At 43.5% G+C, this 21,211-nt stretch overlaps 1 protein-coding gene across 1 annotated transcript in view; it reads left to right on the forward strand.

Annotated features, from left to right (window-relative positions):
* LOC124009391 (beta-1,4-galactosyltransferase 2-like) overlaps positions 1-21,211 on the forward strand; it is a 162,360-nt gene that overhangs the window by 15,620 nt on the left and 125,529 nt on the right. The window contains exon 2 of the mRNA XM_046321184.1: positions 16,739-17,162. Within this exon, the coding sequence (XP_046177140.1) occupies positions 16,835-17,162 (328 nt within the window). The 5' untranslated portion in view covers positions 16,739-16,834. The remainder of the gene's footprint in view (positions 1-16,738; positions 17,163-21,211) is intronic.

The raw sequence follows: 21,211 nt of genomic DNA on the forward strand, positions 1-21,211 counted from the left end.
TCCTCCGGCACTCCTGTCAAATCACCAGGTTCCTCCTGAGAAGAGGGGACAGAACAAACAGGAGAAATAGCAGACATTAAACACTTCACATGACAAGAAACGTTCCAGGAAAGGATAGAATTACTAGACCAATCAAAAGAAGGATTATGACACACTAGCCAGGGATGACCCAAAACAACAGGTGTAAAAGGTGAACAAAAAATCAAAAAAGAAATGGTCTCACTATGGTTACCAGATACAGTGAGGGTTAAAGGTAGTGTTTCACATAATATACTGGGGAGAGGACTACCATCCAAGGCAAACATGACCGTGGGCTCCCTAACTGTCTGAGAGGAATGTCATGTTCCCGCGCCCAGGCTTCGTCCATAAAACAGCCCTCTGCCCCAGAGTCTATTAATGCACTGCAGGAAGCTGCCGATCCGGTCCAGTGTAGATGGACCGGTAAAGTAGTACATGTACTTGACGGAGAGGACCGTCTAGTAGCGCTTATCAGTCGCCCTCCGCTTACTGATGAGCTCTGGCCTTTAACTGGACATGAAATGACAAAATGACCAGCGGAACCGCAATAGAGACAGAGGCGGTTGGTGATTCTCCGTTCCCTCTCCTTAGTCGAGATGCGAATACCCCCCAGCTGCATGGGCTCAACACCTGAGTCAGTGGGGAAAGACGGTAGTATCGGAGAGAGGGGAGACACAGTTAACGCGAGCTCTCTTCTATGAGCTCGGTGACGAAGATCTACCCGTCGTTCAATGCGAATAGCGAGTTCAATCAAAGAATCCACGCTGGATGGAACCTCCCGAGAGAGAATCTCATCCTTAACCTTAGCGTGGAGTCCCTCCAGAAAACGAGCGAGCAACGCCTGCTCGTTCCAGTTACTGGAGGCAGCAAGAGTGCGAAACTCTATAGAGTAATCCGTTATGGATCGATTACCTTGACATAGGGAAGACAGGGACCAGGAAGCTTCTTTCCCAAAAACTGAGCGATCAAAAACTCTTATCATCTCCTCTTTAAAGTTCAGATAATTGTTAGTACACTCAGCGCTTGCCTCCCAGATAGCTGTGCCCCACTGCCGAGCCCGACCAGTAAGGAGTGATATGACGTAGGCAATCCGAGCTCTCTCTTGAGTATGTGTTGGGTTGGAGAGAGAACACTATATCACACTGGGTGAGAAAGGAGCGGCACTCAGTGGGCTGCCCAGAATAACATGGTGGGTTATTAACCCTAGGTTCCGGAGGCTCGGAAGACCCGGAAGTAGCTGGTGGCACGAGACGAAGACTCTGATACTGTCCTGAGAGGTCGGAGACCTGAGCGGCCAGGGTCTCAACGGCAAGCCGAGCAGCAGACAATTCCTGCTCGTGTCTGCCGAGCATCGCTCCCTGGAGCTCGAGAGTAGAGTAGAGAGAATCCATAGCCGCTGGGTCCATTCTTGGTCGGATCCTTCTGTTATGCAGGTGAATGAGGACCCAAAAGCGACTTGGCGAAAACAGAGTCTTTAATCCAGTAAAGTAAAAATACAATCAAATAAAACAATTTCCACTCGTAATGACGAGAACCGACTGGAGACTTGATCTTGAACTGCAGGTTGCCTCGGGAAGGCACTTGAACGTAGCAGACTCAGACACCTGCTCACCACGCAGCATCTGAGGGAAACACGACACGACAGGGCGATACATAGACACAGCACGGTGAACAATAGACAAGGATCCGACAAGGACAGAAGTGGAAAACAAGGGGAGAAATAGGGACTCTAATCAGAAGACAAAATAGGGAACAGGTGTAAAAAGACTAAATGAGTGAGTTAGGAGAATGAGGAACAGCTGGGAGCAGGAACGGAACGATAGAGAGAGGAGAGAGAGAGAGGGGGAGAGAGAGGGATAGAAAAAGGGAACGAACCTAATAAGACCAGCAGGGGGAAACGAACAGAAGGGAAAGCATAATGACAAGACAATATATGACAAAACATGACACTTTCAGTGATGGTGTCATATTATTTTGTACTTTAAACGGTTCAAAAGATAGAGCCACATTTGTAGGGAAACTGTTACAACCGCATCTAGCGGTTACCGGAGGTTACTGACATAACCCCGGTTCTATGAACCAAGCGCAATTGTATCTATTTCATTTGAGTTCTCTCGTGACCCCATTTTCAAATCAGGCGACCCCTAGTTTGGTAAACGCTGCATTAGAATATCGCCATGCCTCCTTTGCATTTTCAACATGTTGTACATTTTGTAGGCCGACAGCTTCTAATTCATTCTATTCCATTTACACCCTTATCAGGTGGCAATTATCTGCATAATGGTGTGATACATTTTCAACATAAATCTATAAATAGGCCTAAATCTAACCAAGTATCTTAGAATAAGCAAGTAAGCAGAAGCATGTGGACAAAGAACATTTCTATTGCATCTGCTCATTTTGACAATGGACATGTCACCAAGCTCAGTGTTGTGTTGTCACACTATTTTGGGTGACCCAGATCTGCGCTGCAGCGAGTTTGATGTGTTACCAAAACAGCGTGTACATACAGGGGTGACAGGCAGCAGTGGCTGTGTTATCAAGGGAGCAACTCATCAGTGTGTTTTCTACACAGCATGACCCGTTTACAGGATGACCAGGGCTATGTTTAGGCATTACGCCTGCCAACACATTTTGAATGATATAGGCAATTGTGAAAATCATTGTGTGGAAAGTGCCTTAAGTACAGCTAGCCTTTCTGAGCGGGTGTACATGTGATTTATTTGCTCAATTATACTGCAATATGAAGTTAATTAATACAATACATTACAGAATTGCTATTATCTTCACTATGCTATGAACATGATAATCAGTCCTCAATGTCACACGACACATACATCATTACATGCTCCCCATTTTATTGCACAGATCATGTGAAAGAAATTACCTCGGCACTCCTATCAACGTAAAACCAGATTCTGTGAAGTACATACCTACAGGTCGCACCAGAAGGACATAAATTCAGCCATCATTACATATCCCTCCCTCACTGAGCACACAGTATACATTAACTATGAATAATGCCCCTCATACATGCATGAGGACTTGTTTGTTGGAAACTGGCATATGGCACAAGTTAGTTATTCTTTTTTTCTAGTCAAATAATAGGTGGGTGCTTACACTGAGTATACACAACATCAGGAACATTTCCATGACAGACTGACCAGGTGAATCCAGGTGAAAGCTATGATTGCTATTGATGTCACTGTTAAATCCTCTTCAATCAGTGTAGATGAAGAGGAGGAGACAGGTTAAAGAATAATTTGTAATCCTTGAGACAATTGAGACATGGATTATGTATGTGAGCCATTCAACTCCCACTGACACACCCTCTGAGAGTGGTTTTAAAGTGATAATACACACCAAATCACAGTCGCGACCGGTTACGACAGAGCCTGGGCGCGAACCCAGAGTCTCTGATGGCACAGCTGGTGCTGCAGTACAGCGCCCTTAACCACTGCACCACCCGGGAGGCCCCGAGTGGCATTTTATTGTCCCCAGCACAAGGTGCACCTGTGTAATGATCATGCTGTTTAATCAGCTTCTTTTATTTCAGCTCATAGAAAATGGGACCAACACTTTACATGTTGGATTGATATTTCTGTTCAGTATACTTTGTCATGACGATGTAAATGATATAGCACTGCGGTGTTTGAATGTTTTTGAGGTGTCAAGCTAAAGAGAAACCAATGCTTACTACATTAGTGCTGGAAATGCTCAAATGCTACACTTTTGCCCAATGTTATCAAGTGTACCATGTCTAATGCATATTTGATGAGGCCATGAGGGCTGGGTGGTGGGATGCACTAGGGCCCGGGGCCTTGGAGCAGAGCAGAGCAGGGAGAGGTTAGAATCCTACCCAACGTTTTCCCTTTTAAAACGCCACATTTTTGGACATCTCCTTCATCACAGCAGGGAGGCTGTTAACACATTTCTCTGTCTGACAACTGCTCATTATTGAGTAATAATGAAATAGTGACATGAAAAATAATAATATAAAGACAGAAATAACAAAGTTATTCACATCTGGAGTTTATATTTTTTATTTCACATCGGCATTCCCCCAGCTGTGTTGACAAAAACAATTTAACAGTGGAGTACTATTGCTTAAGGGCTATACTCTAAATATCTAACCTACTACTTAACCATCTCTCACCGCTGCTCTGAATTTGCTTTTGCTCTTTAACACGATGTAAACAATTCACTGAGTACTTTGTAATCTACAGTGCCTTCAGAAAGTATTCACACCCCTTTACTTTTTCCAAATGTTGTTGTTACAGCCTGAATTTAAAATCGATGAAATAAAAAAATGTGTCACTGATCTACATGCAATAGATGTGGTAAAGAGGTCAACGGGGAACGCAGACGACACGGGGGTTAGAAGAAGGACGACGGTTTGGCGCACATTCAACAAACTGATCTAACAAAGTGGATATTAGTCAAATCCATCATGTTTTATGTATTATAAGAGGACCACAATGTTGTTACTAAAGTCTGATTTGGATATACATGTATTTGGCTGTTTTTGATTTAGAAGTAGTCCCTTTTCAGGTTTAGAAGAAATGACTTCTAAATTCTAACTCTCATCCGTGTAAGCTGGTAGCATATCTGTATTAGCATACAGAAATCAGTGGTGGTAGTCCAAGTTGTTTTTAACTGTAGTGGAGTTGATTGGTGACGATGATATGAACATGTATTGGGGTTGACATCTATACAAGCATTATACTCCGATTTTCACCTCAGCATAGTGTAAAATACACACATAAACAATAGCCTAAATGCCTAAATTGCTGGGGGCAATTTGGAGATTCGGGATCTTTCCCCCACGGCATCTTTCTCTCACGAGTTTCCATGGCATTTCCATAGTTTTGGTCGAGTTCCATTGACCTCTACCACATCTATACCCCATAATGTCAAATTCGAATTTTGTTTGTAGAACATTTTAGAAATGTATAAAAAATGTCAAGCTGAAATGTCTTGAGTTGATAAATATTCTCAACCGCTTTGTTATGGCAAGCCTGAATAAGTTCAGGAGTAAAAATGTGCTTAACAAATCACATAATAAGGACTGATTCCGTGTTCAGTAATAGTGATTAACATGATACAATTATCAGTAAGGTCCCTCTATGGTGTAGTGAATTTCAAACAAGAGATTCAAGCACAAAGAACGGAAGGTTTTTCAATGCCTTGCAAAGAAGGGCCAATTGGTAGCTACAGTAGATAAACATATATGTATATATACAAAAATGCTGAATATCCCTTGATGGTGAAGCATGGTGAAGTTGTTAATTAGGTTTTGGATGGTGTATCAATGCACCCAGTCAATACAAAGATAAAAGCGTCCATCCTAACTCAGTTGCCGGAGAGGAAGGAAACTGCTCAGGGATTTTACCAAGAGGCCAATGGTGAGTTTAATGGTTGTGTATGAGTAAACTGGGGATGGATCATTGTAGTTACGCCACACTACTAACTTAAATGACAAAGAATGAAGCCTGTACAAAATAAAAGTAGTCCAAAACATCCATCCTTTTTGGAACAATGCACTTAAGTAATACTGCAAAGAAAATTTGCTATAAGATGTACTTCTAGTCCTGAATACAAAGCTTTATGTTTGGGGCAAATCCAACTCAACACATCACTGAGTACCACTCTTCATATTTTGAAGCATGGTGGTGGATGCATCATGTTATGGGTATGCTTGTCACTGTCAAAGACTAGGGAGTGTTTTAGGATAAAAAGATACAAAATATAGCTATAAGCACAGCAAAAATCCTAGAGGAAAACCTGGTTCAATCTGTTTTCCAACAGACACTGTGTCACGGCTGTCGTAAGAATGGGACCAAGGCTTCAGCAGATGTTGAGTTCCACATATTTAATACAAAGATAAACTTAAACAAAACAAAATATATCAATAAATGAACAACTAAACGTGACTACGTGGTTCACATGCACAAACACAGGTGGGAAAAATACAGTGCCTTGCGAAAGTATTCTTCAGTTTTTGATTTGTTAAAAAGGTTTGAAATATCCAATAAATGTCGTTCCACTTCATGATTGTGTCCCACTTGTTGTTGATTCTTCACAAAAAAATACAGTTTTATATCTTTATGTTTGAAGCCTGAAATGTGGCAAAAGGTCGCAAAGTTCAAGGGGGCTGAATACTTTCGCAAGGCACTGTAGCTATCGTGTCCTGACCATATAAAGCCTGTATTTTCTATGGTAGAGTAGGTCAGGGCGTGACTAGGGGTGTTTAGTCTAGTTTATTATTTCTATGTGGGGTTCTAGGTTTATTGTTCTATGTTGGTGTTTGTGTATGATTCCCAATTAGAGGCAGCTGGTAATCGTTGTTTCTAATTGGGGATCATACTTAAGTTGCATTTTTTCCACCTGTGGGTTATGGGATATTGTTTATGTTTAGTTGCCTGCTCGCACTGCATTGTCATCACGGTTCGTCTATTCTTTATTTTGTTTTGTATTAGCTTAAGTTTCACTTTCATTCAAATATGTGGAACTCGAAGTACGCTGCGCCTTGGTTCGACCATCATGACAATAGCTACTTAAATATGATCCCCAATTAGAGACAACAATTACCAGCTGCCTCTAATTGGGAATCATACAAAACACCAACATAGAAAATATAAACTAGAACAGAACATAGAAATTATAAACTAGAATACCCCCTAGTCACACCATGACCTACTACACCATAGAGAAACAAGGGCTCTCTATGGTCAGGGCGTGACACACTGGGAGACATTCACCTTTCAGCAGGACAGTAATCTAAAACACAAGGCCAAATCTACACTGGAGTTGCTTACCAAGACGACATTAAATGTTCCTGAGTGGCCTAGTTACGGTTTTGACATAAATCGTCTTGGAAATCTATGGCAAGAGATGAAAATGGCTGTCTAGCAATGATCAACAATCAAATTGACAGAGCTTGAAGAATTTTGTGAAGATAATGGGCAAATTCTGTACAATCCAGGTGTGCAAACTATTAGAGACTTACCCCAAAAGACTCAGCTGTAATTGCCGCCAAAGGTGTTTATACAAAGTATTGACTCAGGGGTGTATATACTTATGTAAATTGGATATTTAATTTTCAATACATTTGCCAAAATATAAAAAACAAAGTTTTCGCTGTCATTATGGGGTATTGTGTGTGTGGATGGGTGAGAGATTTTTTTTTTTTTAATGCATTTTGAATTTAGACTTTAACACAACAAAATGTGGAATAAGTCAAGCGGTATGAATACTTTCTGAAAGCACTTTAATAGTAGGTCAGCCACAAATCCTTGGTTTATGTCAAATCTTAAACTCTACAGATGATGACTCACCCAATAAGGCACATGAACTGCCATTGATTTTGTGGGTACTGTTCGCTCTCACTGTTATTAGGGTTGTTTGGAGTTTAAACACATCCATTGTAACATTACTGCGTAAGTGTAAGACTCCTAATTGACAGCTTTGAGTGATAACAGTAATCTGTGCAGAGCGGAGGTGACACCATAAACAAAATAACAGGGATTGAAGATATTACTCATCATCGCTGCAGCAATAGCCAGCCGATGCCAATAAGGTGGTAAATAACTTGTAATGGCCAGTATCATTGTTGTTTACGACATTTAGTCTTAATATATCTGTCACAGTGGAGATGGTTTTGGTAGAGAGACTAACTAGCTATTTTATCCTGAATTATTCACTGAAAGATTAACTAGGAGCCACATCAAGAGCCAACACGCTATTCAAATTTGAACATACACATGATGTAGACGTTTGTTGCCAGCACATTTGTAGGACTTTACTGGTGTGTTGGTTAAATCTGAAAGCCTAAAAGAGTTATCAGCATCCATTTAGTGTCCAAGGGTATGGAATTAACTATTCATTAGACACTGGCTTCTAAACCATTATCTTGATCCCGTGTTGACGTTCTCTAGTGCTAAAGCCTGTGCTCTTTTTAGCTTAGACATGTTATTGTAAAAAAGAAGTTTGCATTATGTTTTATTCCAAATGATGTTGCCTTGCCTTTAATGTTAGTGAGAGAAGTGCTAAACTTGTGTGGGCTTTCTAAAGGTTAATCTGTCTTTGTTTGACCTCATGCTGGTTAACAGTATGGTGTTGCAGCCGTCTAGAGTGGCCTATTCTTAATGTAGAGATGATAAGACTTCTAAAGCTTTCACCAACTAGCCTACTCCTCCATGAGGTCAGTCTTGCTCTGGTGAATATTTTACAATAATTACAACTGTACTTTTGGATGTACAAAATTGTTCTTTGAGACAGCATTTGGCATTCTGATTGAAATACAGAGGATCTTCGCCAAGTCAATTTATTACTGAACTTACAACTACAGGTCAGTCAATATGTTAGAATATTTGAAGTTTGCCTTAGAAGTCTGTCATATTGTCTGTAAACTACTAGGGAGTTACAGCAACAGCAGAATGTTTGGTACATCATTTATAGCTTCCTCATCAAATAGACAGCATCACTGTATTGTTTTTGTGTGCAAGTCTGCGAGACAACCAATGCGTGAGTCCAGACTGGGTGAGAGAGAGTTGGTTCTGACGTTGATAGTGGTGTTCCAAGAAACTGAAGGTAACCTGCCTAAACCACCCCATAGCACATACGTCGGTAGCCATGAAGTGCTTTGAAAGGCTGGTCTTGGCTCACATCAACACAATCATCCCAGAAACCCTAGATCCACTCCAATTCACATACTGCTCCTACAGATCCACAGATGCCGAAATCTCACTCGCACTCCACACTGCCCTTTCCCACCTGGACAAAAGGAACACCTATGTGAGAATGCTGTTCATTGACTACAGCTCAGTGTTCAACACCATAGTGCTCATAATGTTCATCACTAAGCTAAGGACCCTGGGACTAAACACCCCCCTCTGCAACTGGATCCTACACTTTGACGGGCCACACCCAGGTGGTAAGGATAGGCAACAACACATCTGCCAAGTTGATCCTCAACACTGGGGCCCCTCTGGGGTGCGTGCTTAGTCCCTTCCTGTACTCCCTGTTCACCCACGACCGCATGACCAAGCACGACTCCAACACCATCATCAAGTTTGCTGACGACACAATAGTGGTAGGCCTGATCACTGATAATGATGAGATAGCCAATAGGGAAGAGGTCACGGACCTGGCAGTGTGGTGCCAGGACAACAACCTCTCCCTCAACGTGAGCAAGACAAATGAGCTGATCGTGGACTACAGAAAAAGGAGGGCCGAACACGCCCCCATTCACATCGATGGGGCTGTAGTGGAGCGGGTCGAGAGTTTCAAGTTCCTTGGTGTCCAAACACACCAAGACAGTCGTGAACAGGGCATGACAACGCCTTTTCTCCCGCAGGAGAATGAAAAGATTTGGTGTGGGTCCTCAGTTCCTCAAAAAAGTTCTACAGCACGGCAAGCGGTACCAGAGCGCCAAGTCTAGGTCCAAAAGGCTCCTTAAAAGCTTCTACTCCCAAGCCATAAGACTGCTGAACAATTAATCAAATTGCCACCTCGACTATTTACATTGACACCTCCCCTCCCCCCCTTTGTTTTTACACTGTTGCTATTCGCTGTTTATTATATATGCATAGTCCATTTAACCCTACCTACATGTACAAATTACCTCAACTAACCTGTACCCCCGCACATTGACTCGGTATCGGTACCCCCTGTATGTAGCCTCGTTATAGTTATTAATATTGACTCCTGAACATCTAATCAAATGGCTACCCATTTAAGTCATTTACATTTACATTTAAGTCATTTAGCAGACGCTCTTATCCAGAGCGACTTACAAATTGGTGCATTCACCTTATGACATCCAGTGGGACAGTCACTTAACAATAGTGCATCTAAAACTTAGGGGGGGTGGGGTGAGAGGGATTACTTAACCTATCCTAGGTATTCCTTAAAGAGGTGGGGTTTCAGGTGTCTCCGGAAGGTGGTGATTGACTCCGCTGTCCTGGCGTCGTGAGGGAGTTTGTTCCACCATTGGGGGGCCAGGGCAGCGAACAGTTTTGACTGGGCTGAGCGGGAGCTGTACTTCCTCAGTGGTAGGGAGGCGAGCAGGCCAGAGGTGGATGAACGCAGTGCCCTTGTTTGGGTGTAGGGCCTGATCAGAGCCTGGAGGTACTGAGGTGCCGTTCCCCTCACAGCTCCGTAGGCAAGCACCATGGTCTTGTAGCGGATGCGAGCTTCAACTGGAAGCCAGTGGAGTGAACGGAGGAGCGGGGTGACGTGAGAGAACTTGGGAAGGTTGAACACCAGACGGGCTGCGGCGTTCTGGATGAGTTGAAGGGGTTTAATGGCACAGGCAGGGAGCCCAGCCAACAGCGAGTTGCAGTAATCCAGACGGGAGATGACAAGTGCCTGGATTAGGACCTGCGCCGCTTCCTGTGTGAGGCAGGGTCGTACTCTGCGGATGTTGTAGAGCATGAACCTACAGGAACGGGCCACCGCCTTGATGTTAGTAGAGAACGACAGGGTGTTGTCCAGGATCACGCCAAGGTTCTTGGCGCTCTGGGAGGAGGACACAATGGAGTTGTCGACCGTGATGGCGAGATCATGGAACGGGCAGTCCTTCCCCGGGAGGAAGAGCAGCTCCGTCTTGCCGAGGTTCAGCTTGAGGTGGTGATCCGTCATCCACACTGATATGTCTGCCAGACATGCAGAGATGCGATTCGCCACCTGGTCATCAGAAGGGGGAAAGGAGAAGATTAATTGTGTGTCGTCTGCATAGCAATGATAAGAGAGACCATGTGAGGTTATGACAGAGCCAAGTGACTTGGTGTATAGCGAGAATAGGAGAGGGCCAAGAACAGAGCCCTGGGGGACACCAGTGGTGAGAGCGCGTGGTGAGGAGACAGATTCTCGCCACGCCACCTGGTAGGAGCGACCTGTCAGGTAGGACGCAATCCAAGCGTGGGCCGCGCCGGAGATGCCCAACTCGGAGAGGGTGGAGAGGAGGATCTGATGGTTCACAGTATCGAAGGCAGCCGATAGATCTAGAAGGATGAGAGCAGAGGAGAGAGAGTTAGCTTTAGCAGTGCAGAGCGCCTCCGTGATACAGAGGAGAGCAGTCTCAGTTGAATGACTAGTCTTGAAACCTGACTGATTTGGATCAAGAAGGTCATTCAGAGAGAGATAGCGGGAGAGCTGGCCAAGGACGGCACGTTCAAGAGTTTTGGAGAGAAAAGAAAGAAGGGATACTGGTCTGTAATTGTTGACATCGGAGGGATCGAGTGTAGGTTTTTTCAGAAGGGGTGCAACTCTCGCTCTCTTGAAGACGGAAGGGACGTAGCCAACGGTCAGGGATGAGTTGATGAGCGAGGTGAGGTAAGGGAGAAGGTCTCCGGAAATGGTCTGGAGAAGAGAGGAGGGGATAGGGTCAAGCGGGCAGGTTGTTGGGCGGCCGGCCGTCACAAGACGCGAGATTTCATCTGGAGAGAGAGGGGAGAAAGAGGTCAGAGCACAGGGTAGGGCAGTGTGAGCAGAACCAGCGGTGTCGTTTGACTTAGCAAACGAGGATCGGATGTCGTCGACCTTCTTTTCAAAATGGTTGACGAAGTCATCTGCAGAGAGGGAGGAGGGGGGGGAGGGGGCGGAGGATTCAGGAGGGAGGAGAAGGTGGCAAAGAGCTTCCTAGGGTTAGAGGCAGATGCTTGGAATTTAGCGTGGTAGAAAGTGGCTTTAGCAGCAGAGACAGAGGAGGAAAATGTAGAGAGGAGGGAGTGAAAGGATGCCAGGTCCGCAGGGAGGCGAGTTTTCCTCCATTTCCGCTCGGCTGCCCGGAGCCCTGTTCTGTGAGCTCGCAATGAGTCATCGAGCCACGGAGCGGGAGGGGAGGACCGAGCCGGCCTGGAGGATAGGGGACATAGAGAGTCAAGGGATGCAGAGAGGGAGGAGAGGAGGGTTGAGGAGGCAGAATCAGGAGATAGGTGGGAGAAGGTTTGAGCGGAGGGAAGAGATGATAGGATGGAAGAGGAGAGAGTAGCGGGGGAGAGAGAGCGAAGGTTGGGACGGCGCGATACCATCCGAGTAGGGGCAGTGTGGGAGGTGTTGGATGAGAGCGAGAGGGAAAAGGATACAAGGCAGTGGTCGGAGACTTGGAGGGGAGTTGCAGTGAGGTTAGTGGAAGAACAGCATCTAGTAAAGAAGAGGTCGAGCGTATTGCCTGCCTTGTGAGTAGGGGGAAGGTGAGAGGGTGAGGTCAAAAGAGGAGAGGAGTGGAAAGAAGGAGGCAGAGAGGAAAGAGTCAAAGGTAGACGTGGGGAGGTTAAAGTCACCCAGAACTGTGAGAGGTGAGCCGTCCTCAGGAAAGGAGCTTATCAAGGCATCAAGCTCATTGATGAACTCTCCGAGGGAACCTGGAGGGCGATAAATGATAAGGATGTTAAGCTTGAAAGGGCTAGTAACTGTGACAGCATGGAATTCAAAGGAGGCGATAGACAGATGGGTAAGGGGAGAAAGAGAGAATGACCACTTGGGAGAGATGAGGATCCCGGTGCCACCACCCCGCTGACCAGACGCTCTCGGGGTGTGCGAGAACACGTGGGCGGACGAAGAGAGAGCAGTAGGAGTAGCAGTGTTGTCTGTGGTGATCCATGTTTCCGTCAGTGCCAAGAAGTCGAGGGACTGGAGGGAGGCATAGGCTGAGATGAACTCTGCCTTGTTGACCGCAGATTGGCAGTTCCAGAGGCTACCGGAGACCTGGAACTCCACGTGGGTCGTGCGCGCTGGGACGACCAGAGTAGGGTGGCCGCGGCCACGCGGTGTGGAGCGTTTGTATGGTCTGTGCAGAGAGGAGAGAACAGGGATAAACAGACACATAGTTGACAGGCTACAGAAGAGGCTACGCTAATGCAAAGGAGATTGGAATGACAAGTGGACTAAACGTCTCGAATGTTCAGAAAGTTAAGCTACATAGCAAGAATCTTATTGACTAAAATGATTAAAATGATACAGTACTGCTGAAGTAGGCCAGCTGGCAGTGGGTGCGTTGTTGACACTACACTAATCAAGTCGTTCCGTTGAGTGTAATAGTTTCTGCAGTGTTGCTATTCGGGGCTAGCAGGCTAGCTAGCAGTGTTGTTTACGTTACGTTGCGTTAAAAGAACGACAATAGATGGCTAGCGAACCTAGAAAATCGCTCTAGACTACACAATTATCTTTGATACAAAGACGGCTATGTAGCTAGCTAAGTAGCTAGCTACGATCAAACAAATCAAACCGTTGTACTGTAATGAAATGAAGTGAAAAAGTGATACAACCTGTGAATGCGACCGGGTAGTTGAGTTCTATACAGAAGACGTTGGCTAGCGTTGGCTAGCTGTTGGCTAGCTAGCAGAGTTGGCTAGCTAGCAGAGTCACCTACGTTAAGGACGACAAATAGCTGGCTAGCTAACCTCGGTAAATTAAGATAATCACTCTAAGACTACACACTCTAAACCTAAACAACACAATTATATTGGATACGATGATACGAAGACAGCAAAGACAGCTATGTAGGTAGCTGACACTAAACTAATCAAGTCGTTCAGTTGAGTGTAATAGTAATAGTTTCTCAGTGCAGCTAATCAGTGGACGTTAGCTAGCTGGCTAGTGAAGACTACGTTAGGACGGCGAAATACGATAATTACGCAATTATCTTTGATACAAAGACGGCTATGTAGCTAGCTGAGAAGAAATTGCTAAGATAAGACAAATCAAACCGTTGTGATATAATGAAATATAATGAAAAAGTTATACTACCCGTTGGAGCGACGTGCAGATGCGACCACTCGCTCCAACCCACTCGCTCCAACTAGTTGCATTGCCCCCTCTTTTACACCGCTGCTATTCTCTTTTGTTATCATCTAGGCATAGTCACTTTAATAACTCTACCTATGTGTGCATATTACCTCAACTAACCGGTGCCCCTGCACATTGACTCTGTACCGGTACCCCCCTGTATATAGTCTCACTATTGTTATTTTACTGCTGCTTTTTAATTACTTGTTACTTTTATTTATTATTCTTATCCATATTTTTTTTAACTGCATTGTTGGATAGGGGCTCGTAAGTAAGCATTTCACTGTTGTATTCGGCACATGTGACTAATCAAATTTGATTTGATTTTACATTGCAGCTTGGACATCTATTTATCTGTCACGCTTGAGCCAAGCAGTAATCTGTGATATCAGGTGCTTTCCCCTTGATGTTTCCACCTGTGATCCTGCCAGGGGATCGAGCAGCACATAGGGTGTTAGCCCTCAGGCTAAAGGCTCAGTCTGTTTACATACAAACCACCCACCTCTCTGCTTGGCTCAGACAATTCTCTCTCTCTGCTTGATAGAAAAAACAAATTGACAGCGAAGCTGTGAAATCAATTGTTATTCTTATATTATATTTTTTTTAATCTTCTTGACATGGTCAAATAACTCAAGAATAGATTGGTAATTTGGCACACAGAAACTAGAAGCCATGAGTAATTTGGTCAAAAGGACTGGCACCGATTGACCTATAGGTGGCTCTGTTACACGTAGTCTCACATAAATCCTCATATCCACCACCTTGTTGACCCAGAGAGTTGAAAATTTGTATGTAGATGTCTTTCCTCATGCTGATCAAACCCATAAGGTCCACCAGGATATATTCTCCTCCGTTTTGGACATTTTGGAAAATAACTCCAAATTCAAGTGTGTAGGCCCATGGTACGTCTCTTCACATAGTTTGAAAAAAGCTAAGGGAATGGTTAGATAAGCCTGAGTTTTTGATAAATCAGGAAATCCAAGTATACTTAACTTTTACTTCACTACATTCCTAAAGAAAATTATGTACTTTTTAATTTAATAATTTTCCCTGACACCCAAAAGTACCCGTTACGTTATGAGTGCTTAACAGGAGAGAAAATGGTCTAATTCACACTCATCAAGAGAACATCCCTGGTCATCCCTACTGCCTCTAAACTGGCGGACTCACTAAATACATGCTTCATTTGTAAATTATGTCTGAGAGTTGGAGCGTGCCCCTGGCTATCCGTAAATAAATAAAACCTAGTAAATGTGGCCGTCTGCTTTGCCTAATATAAGGAATTTGAAATGATTTATACTTGTACATTTACTTTTATTACGTTGGCCGTATACATAATGAGCGGACCAAGGCGCAGCGTGAGTAGAGTTCCACATATTTATTAAAGTGAACCTTCAAAAAACAACAAAGAATAAACTAACGTGAAGTTCATTGCGCACGATCATCAACGATCATCAGCTGCCTCCAATTGGGAACCATACTCGCACCAACATAGAAATTCTAGACTAGAACACCCCCTAGTCACGCGCTTGACCTATTGCACCATAGAGAACCCCAAGGGCTCTCTGGTCAGGGCGTGACAACTTTTGATACTTACGTATTTAAAACCAAATACATTAAAACTTTTACTTGGTAGTTTTTTACTGGGTGTTCTTTCACTTTTACTTGGTAGTTTTTTACTGGGTGTTCTTTCACTTTTACTTGGTAGTTTTTTACTGGGTGTTCTTTCACTTTTACTTGGTAGTTTTTTACTGGGTGTTCTTCCACTTTTACTTGAGTTATTTTCTGTTAAGGTATCTTTACTTTTACTCAAGTATGACAGTTGGATACTTTCCCCAACACTGCTCCACTATGGCCTATCAACTTGAAACTTATGGTCATCAAAGACATTCCCATGAAGAACCGTGTTAAGTTTGGCCTTGACATCTTAAAAATATTAACAATGAACTTTTTTGACTATGTAAAGCTCATGCTTAAAATAACAATAACTAAATAATAATAACTATCTGCCTTTTTGGACTAAAAGTCAGATTCACTCCAAATTTGGTCTTTGGACTCATCATAATAGTCCCTAAAGAGTTTGAGAAAATAACGATGATGTCTTCAAAGTTTGCCACACTAAACCAGTAGATGCATATTAGCATACGCAAAACATATTCTCATAAACTATAGGACCAAATGACACCATATTTGGATTGTACAAAATCAGATTTTATTTGTCCATTTAAACCACTGCAAATCCACTTCACAGTGGTCTATCAACTTGAAACTTGTCATCACTATCATGCACTTGGTGAAAAATCTGTTCATGTGCCCTAGAGCAAGGTACTTAACCCTAATTGCTCCTGTATGTCTCGATAAGAGCATCTGCTAAATGATTAAAATGTAATAGACGTCCTTAAGATGGACAACACTGAACTCATTCTTTGCATATGTGACACTAATGCTCAAAATCATCTGCGATCATCTTCTCCTCATGAACCACACATCAGATTCACTCCAGATGTTGTTTTGAGACTCATTACATCAGTCTTTAATAAACATGGTCATGTTTTCACTGATTACACATAGAGACGATAGCTCCAACATGATGGTGCTTTGTTATCTAACTGATCTCCTTTCGGTCATCCTGTGAACCCAGTTCATTGCTACTGGCAGATATATTTATGTGTTTTTCAAATCACATTGTTGGCTGGAAAGGACTATTGGCTACATTGGATTTTACTACCAAATTGGGTGCTGTTGGTTTATTCCTTGATTTGTCTTTTCTTTTCAACATGTACATGACATATAATATACTGTAGAAAGGATGGACAGACACAATTCGATAAGGCTACTGCTCTTTTCCTGTGTTAGGCCTAATTCACTTGAATGGCAACAAAATATATATTTAATTTGAACATCATGTTTTTCCCTGGTCCTTCCATAGGTGATAGTGGGAGCCAGTGTGCAGCAGTCCAGGCCCAGGGGAGGGACCGACCGAGTGGATGCCCAAGGCTGTGCGGCAGGGGCGACAGTCTCGACCATGACTCGGCTGATGCTGGGCCGGACACTGGAGCGCATCTGCAAGGCTGTCCTGCTGCTCTGCCTGGTGCACTTCGTCATCATGATGATCCTCTACTTCGACGTCTACAGCCAGCGCTTCGACCAGATCTTCAGCCGCTTCAACAACGGCCGCAACGCCAGCCGCAGCGGACACCACTACTACTACAACCTCAGCCGGCCCAACGCCACCTACGCCAGCTACCTGGCCACCGCAGACCAGCTGCTGCCCACTGTACGACCCGAGGGAAACCACACGCCGCCCACTACCAAGCCCATACCACCTTGCCCGGAGATACCCCCTGGTCTAGGTAGTTGAGGACCTCCTTTTACACTAATGGTTAATGAAATAGTACCCTGTTCACATTACCATGCCGACCCGAACCATACTGGGCTGGCTCAGATACTACTGTGGTTGATGCGTAACCAAAGCAGAGCAGTTATTATAGCACAGCTCAGATACTATCATCATTAGGAAATCTGAACAAGGGGATTTGGTAATAGTTCATTACTCTAATTAGTATAGTGTGTTGTAATTTGAAAATAGATGTCAGCGAGATAGAGGCCTGCATGTGTTCGAGCAGCAGGCTCTCTGGCAACCACTTTCTATTCTAAAATGTAGTGGATGGAACGTTTACTCCAATTACTGTAAAAGCTAGTGTTTCTGTGTGTTTTCTGGGCTGCCCAGGTGAAACATAAAATGGATTTAATGTCAGCACTCTCGGCTGTAATATATATTTCATCCAAAGAAACACCACTAGTCCAATGCGGCGTTGGAAAGACTAACACAACAGTATTCTTTCAAATACTGGAAAATACAGTCAACTAAGATATGTAGCTGTGTGGCGTTTGAGGCTTTCAGCTAACTCAATTTAAAGCTGCTGCGATAGGGAAATCCCAGTTACCTTTGTAAGAATTCCCTTCATCAGCAGAAAACCTCATTAACTTCCTTGTCATTGCAAGGCTTTTCTTGCTCATTATGCCATTAGATATGCCTGCGAGCACAAGGCCTTTGCCACTCAGCTCCTGCTAATGAGTTTTAAGTAGAGGTCTTGAGGGAGTTGTGGGGGGAACCAACTCTTTGTGTCATGACCCTCCACTCCTATGCATCTGTTCTCCTCTTTATTTCTCTTGATTGAGGTTTCCACTGACTTTACAGTTGTTGACTGCATGTCTTTAGGAGACACATCAGCACTGAGTGGTTGTTTACTGTTAGAACCCCCCCCCCCCCCCCCCCACACTTGGCATACACACACACACACAAACACACCATCCCTCCCTCCTACCCTCAATGAGTGGTTGATGCACTGGCTCTAAAGCTTGTTACAAAGCATGGGCTTTACCACGATCCGTAAGTGCCTTGTGTGATTGCAAAGAACAGAGCTCCAGCTTTAACTTTCATTCATGACCTCATATTTTATCTAGCTAGAATAGATGCAGGCAGCGAGGTGCGTTGTGTAATTCTGTTTATCTCAGCGTCTCTCTGTGTGTAGGGTATTCTCAGATAATCACTGTCTTTCCTACAGAGATGTCTGCCTGGGGAAACTGCTGTAGGAAGGCTTAAGTAGCTTATCTGCTTGTTGTCTGGGTGGCTTGATGGAGCTGTTTTAATGACCCCACTATGACAGGTTCAAAGTGGAAGAAATGAACACTTTGAACCTGACACTTCTCTTGACCATGTAGATAGATCTGTAGTGTGTGTATGAATTAGTGTTACTGTGTTGTTAGGCACATTATGGTAGTTGAACCATTCCATATCAGTAAATTAGTCCATTTGATACATTTTTGTTGCTGTTGTCGACCAATTATCTACAATGTCAAAATCCCAAATCAGAATAACGATTCATTATCCAGATGAATGTGAATCAACTTTTCATAGAGTACATAATGAATGTTATCAAATCATATCAAATCTAATGTTATGTGTCACATACACATGGTTAGCGGATGTTAATGCGAGTGTAGCAAAATGCTTGTGCTTTTAGTTCTGACAATGCAGCAATAACCAACGAGTAATCTAACCTAACAATTTCACAACAACTACCTTATACACACAAGTGTAAAGGGATGAAGAATATGTGCATAAAAATATATGAATGAGTGATGGTACAGAACGGCATAGGCAAGATGCAGTAGATGGTATGGAGTACATGATACTGTACGGAACTAGAAGCACAAGCATTTCGCTACACTCGCATTAACATCTGCTAACCATGTGTATGTGACAAATAAAAATGTATTTGATTTCTGTAATTAAGCTATTTCAATTGAATTAGATTTGATATGACTCTGTGACTGCCACTGCCATCTCGTTCCCTAGCATGGAGGGAGAGGAGGCTGCATGGTCTGGTGCATCATGGCCAGCCCAGGTAGCTAGCTGCCTAGCCTTCCTCTTCTCTCAATGATGGAGTAGGTGCCTGGGGTGGTAATGAATTGCAGACAGAGTCAGAGACTGAGAATGCCTCTGTGTTAGTCACAGCCAGGTGCAGATAGATAGATGATGGTGGAAGGGAGAAGGAGGGAGGCCCCAGGGAGAGGAGGCCTTGGCCAGGGGGAGACGTGGGAGACTCCCAACCCAGCTGACAGGTGCTGCTTGTGTTTGGATTTGCGGTGGGCTTCCATTCCATTGCAGCTTTCTCTCTCCATCTCCCTTTCTCTCACACTCTTCTCTCGCTCGCTCCCTTATTAAAGGTGAAATATGCAGAAATCGCTTGACCATTTTCTGTCTGTTAAAATTGGAATAGTTCGACTAATAACAGTTTATATGACAAAACAAGAAATGTATCGTGTAGAGAATCATTGTACCATCTAAACTGGTGTGAAATATATGTTCCAGTAACCTAAAATACTGTAATTCCAGCTGTTTGAAGCTGGTGTATAAAACTGAAAGTAAAAGATACAAAAACTAAACATAAGAACGGTAAGCATAGAAATAGCGCACATAGGACAGATCTACAGTTACTTAGACTTGCTTTCAATGAGAATGACAGACCTATAACTCACATTTCTATATGAATTTGGTAAGGTCACCCAAAATGTTACATATTGCAGCTTTAATGGCAGTCAGTCAGCTGTCAGTGTGGGTCTGCAACCTCTTAACGAAACAAATTGTAATGGCAAAATATGGAATATTTGCCTGACAGGGTTGCAGTATTATATGAATGCTGGAGCTATAACATTTTCCTAGACACTCTTATCCAGAGTAACTTACATTAGTGAATGCTCTACCAACTGAGCTAGACAGGAGGACTGTGCTGGTGCAGTGCTGGTGTTATCACTCCCAACAAATAATGTCATTTAGAACTCTTTAGGCACACACATCTTTTGTTGCCTATAGTAGAGTTGGTGTCCATAGGTTTATTGATTTCAGTCTTTTTAACTTCCCTGCTGCACTAATACTAAAGCCAATGCTATGCCATTGGGTGCCGGGCACTGAACCAACTCTAATGCCGAATTCTGCTGGGTTTTCAGTTCAGTCTGAGGTGACTGACACGACTCCCCATCAGAGGAGACAGCTCCAGTCTTTCTCCCTGGCTTGTCATTGGTATTTCTCCCTGTGGGATTACACCAATCACTGCTGTGGTAGTGTTGCTTTCTGAAGGAGGAGCATCGCTCAGAGAGAGTGCAAAGTTGATGGATGGCTGTTTGCTCAGCACGTAATTACCAGGTCTGGGGTTATACATCTACTACTGTAGGTCAGCTGAACAAAGCCATTACACTGCTTTGAGAAATGACACTGTTCGGAATGTCTACCTGGCTCCATCAAATCAAAATACAAATCTTGACCTTTTCTGTACTTACACAGTAATGTTTCAGATCCTGAAGGCCTCTACATCTGAATTTATCTTCCAGGCCAAAATGTGTCAAAGTGCAGTAGTTTGGGGTCCAGTGCATGTACAGTTGAAGTTGGAAGTTGAAATACAATTTAGCCAAATACATTTAAACTCAGTTTTTCATAATTCCTGACATTTAATCCTAGTAGAAAATCCCTGTCTTAGGTCAGACAGGATCACCACTTTATTTTAAGAATGTGAAATGTCAGAATAATAGTAGAGAGAATGATTTATTTAAGCTTTTATTTCCTTCATCACATTCCTAGTGGGTCAGAAGTTTACATATACTCAAGTATTTGGTAGCATTGTCTTTAAATTGTTTAACTTGGGTCAAATGTTTTGGGTAGCCTTCCACAAGCTTCCCACAATAAGTTGGGTGAATTTTGGCTCATTACTCCTGACAGAGCTGGTGTAATTGAGTCAGGTTTGTAGGCCTCCTTGCTCCCATAGGCTTTTTCAGTTCTGCCCACATTTTTTCTATGGGATTGAGGTCAGGACTTTGTGATGGTCACTCCAATACCTTGACT

This window comes from Oncorhynchus gorbuscha, linkage group LG22 (assembly GCF_021184085.1).
Source record: "Oncorhynchus gorbuscha isolate QuinsamMale2020 ecotype Even-year linkage group LG22, OgorEven_v1.0, whole genome shotgun sequence".
Lineage (NCBI taxonomy): Eukaryota > Metazoa > Chordata > Actinopteri > Salmoniformes > Salmonidae > Oncorhynchus > Oncorhynchus gorbuscha.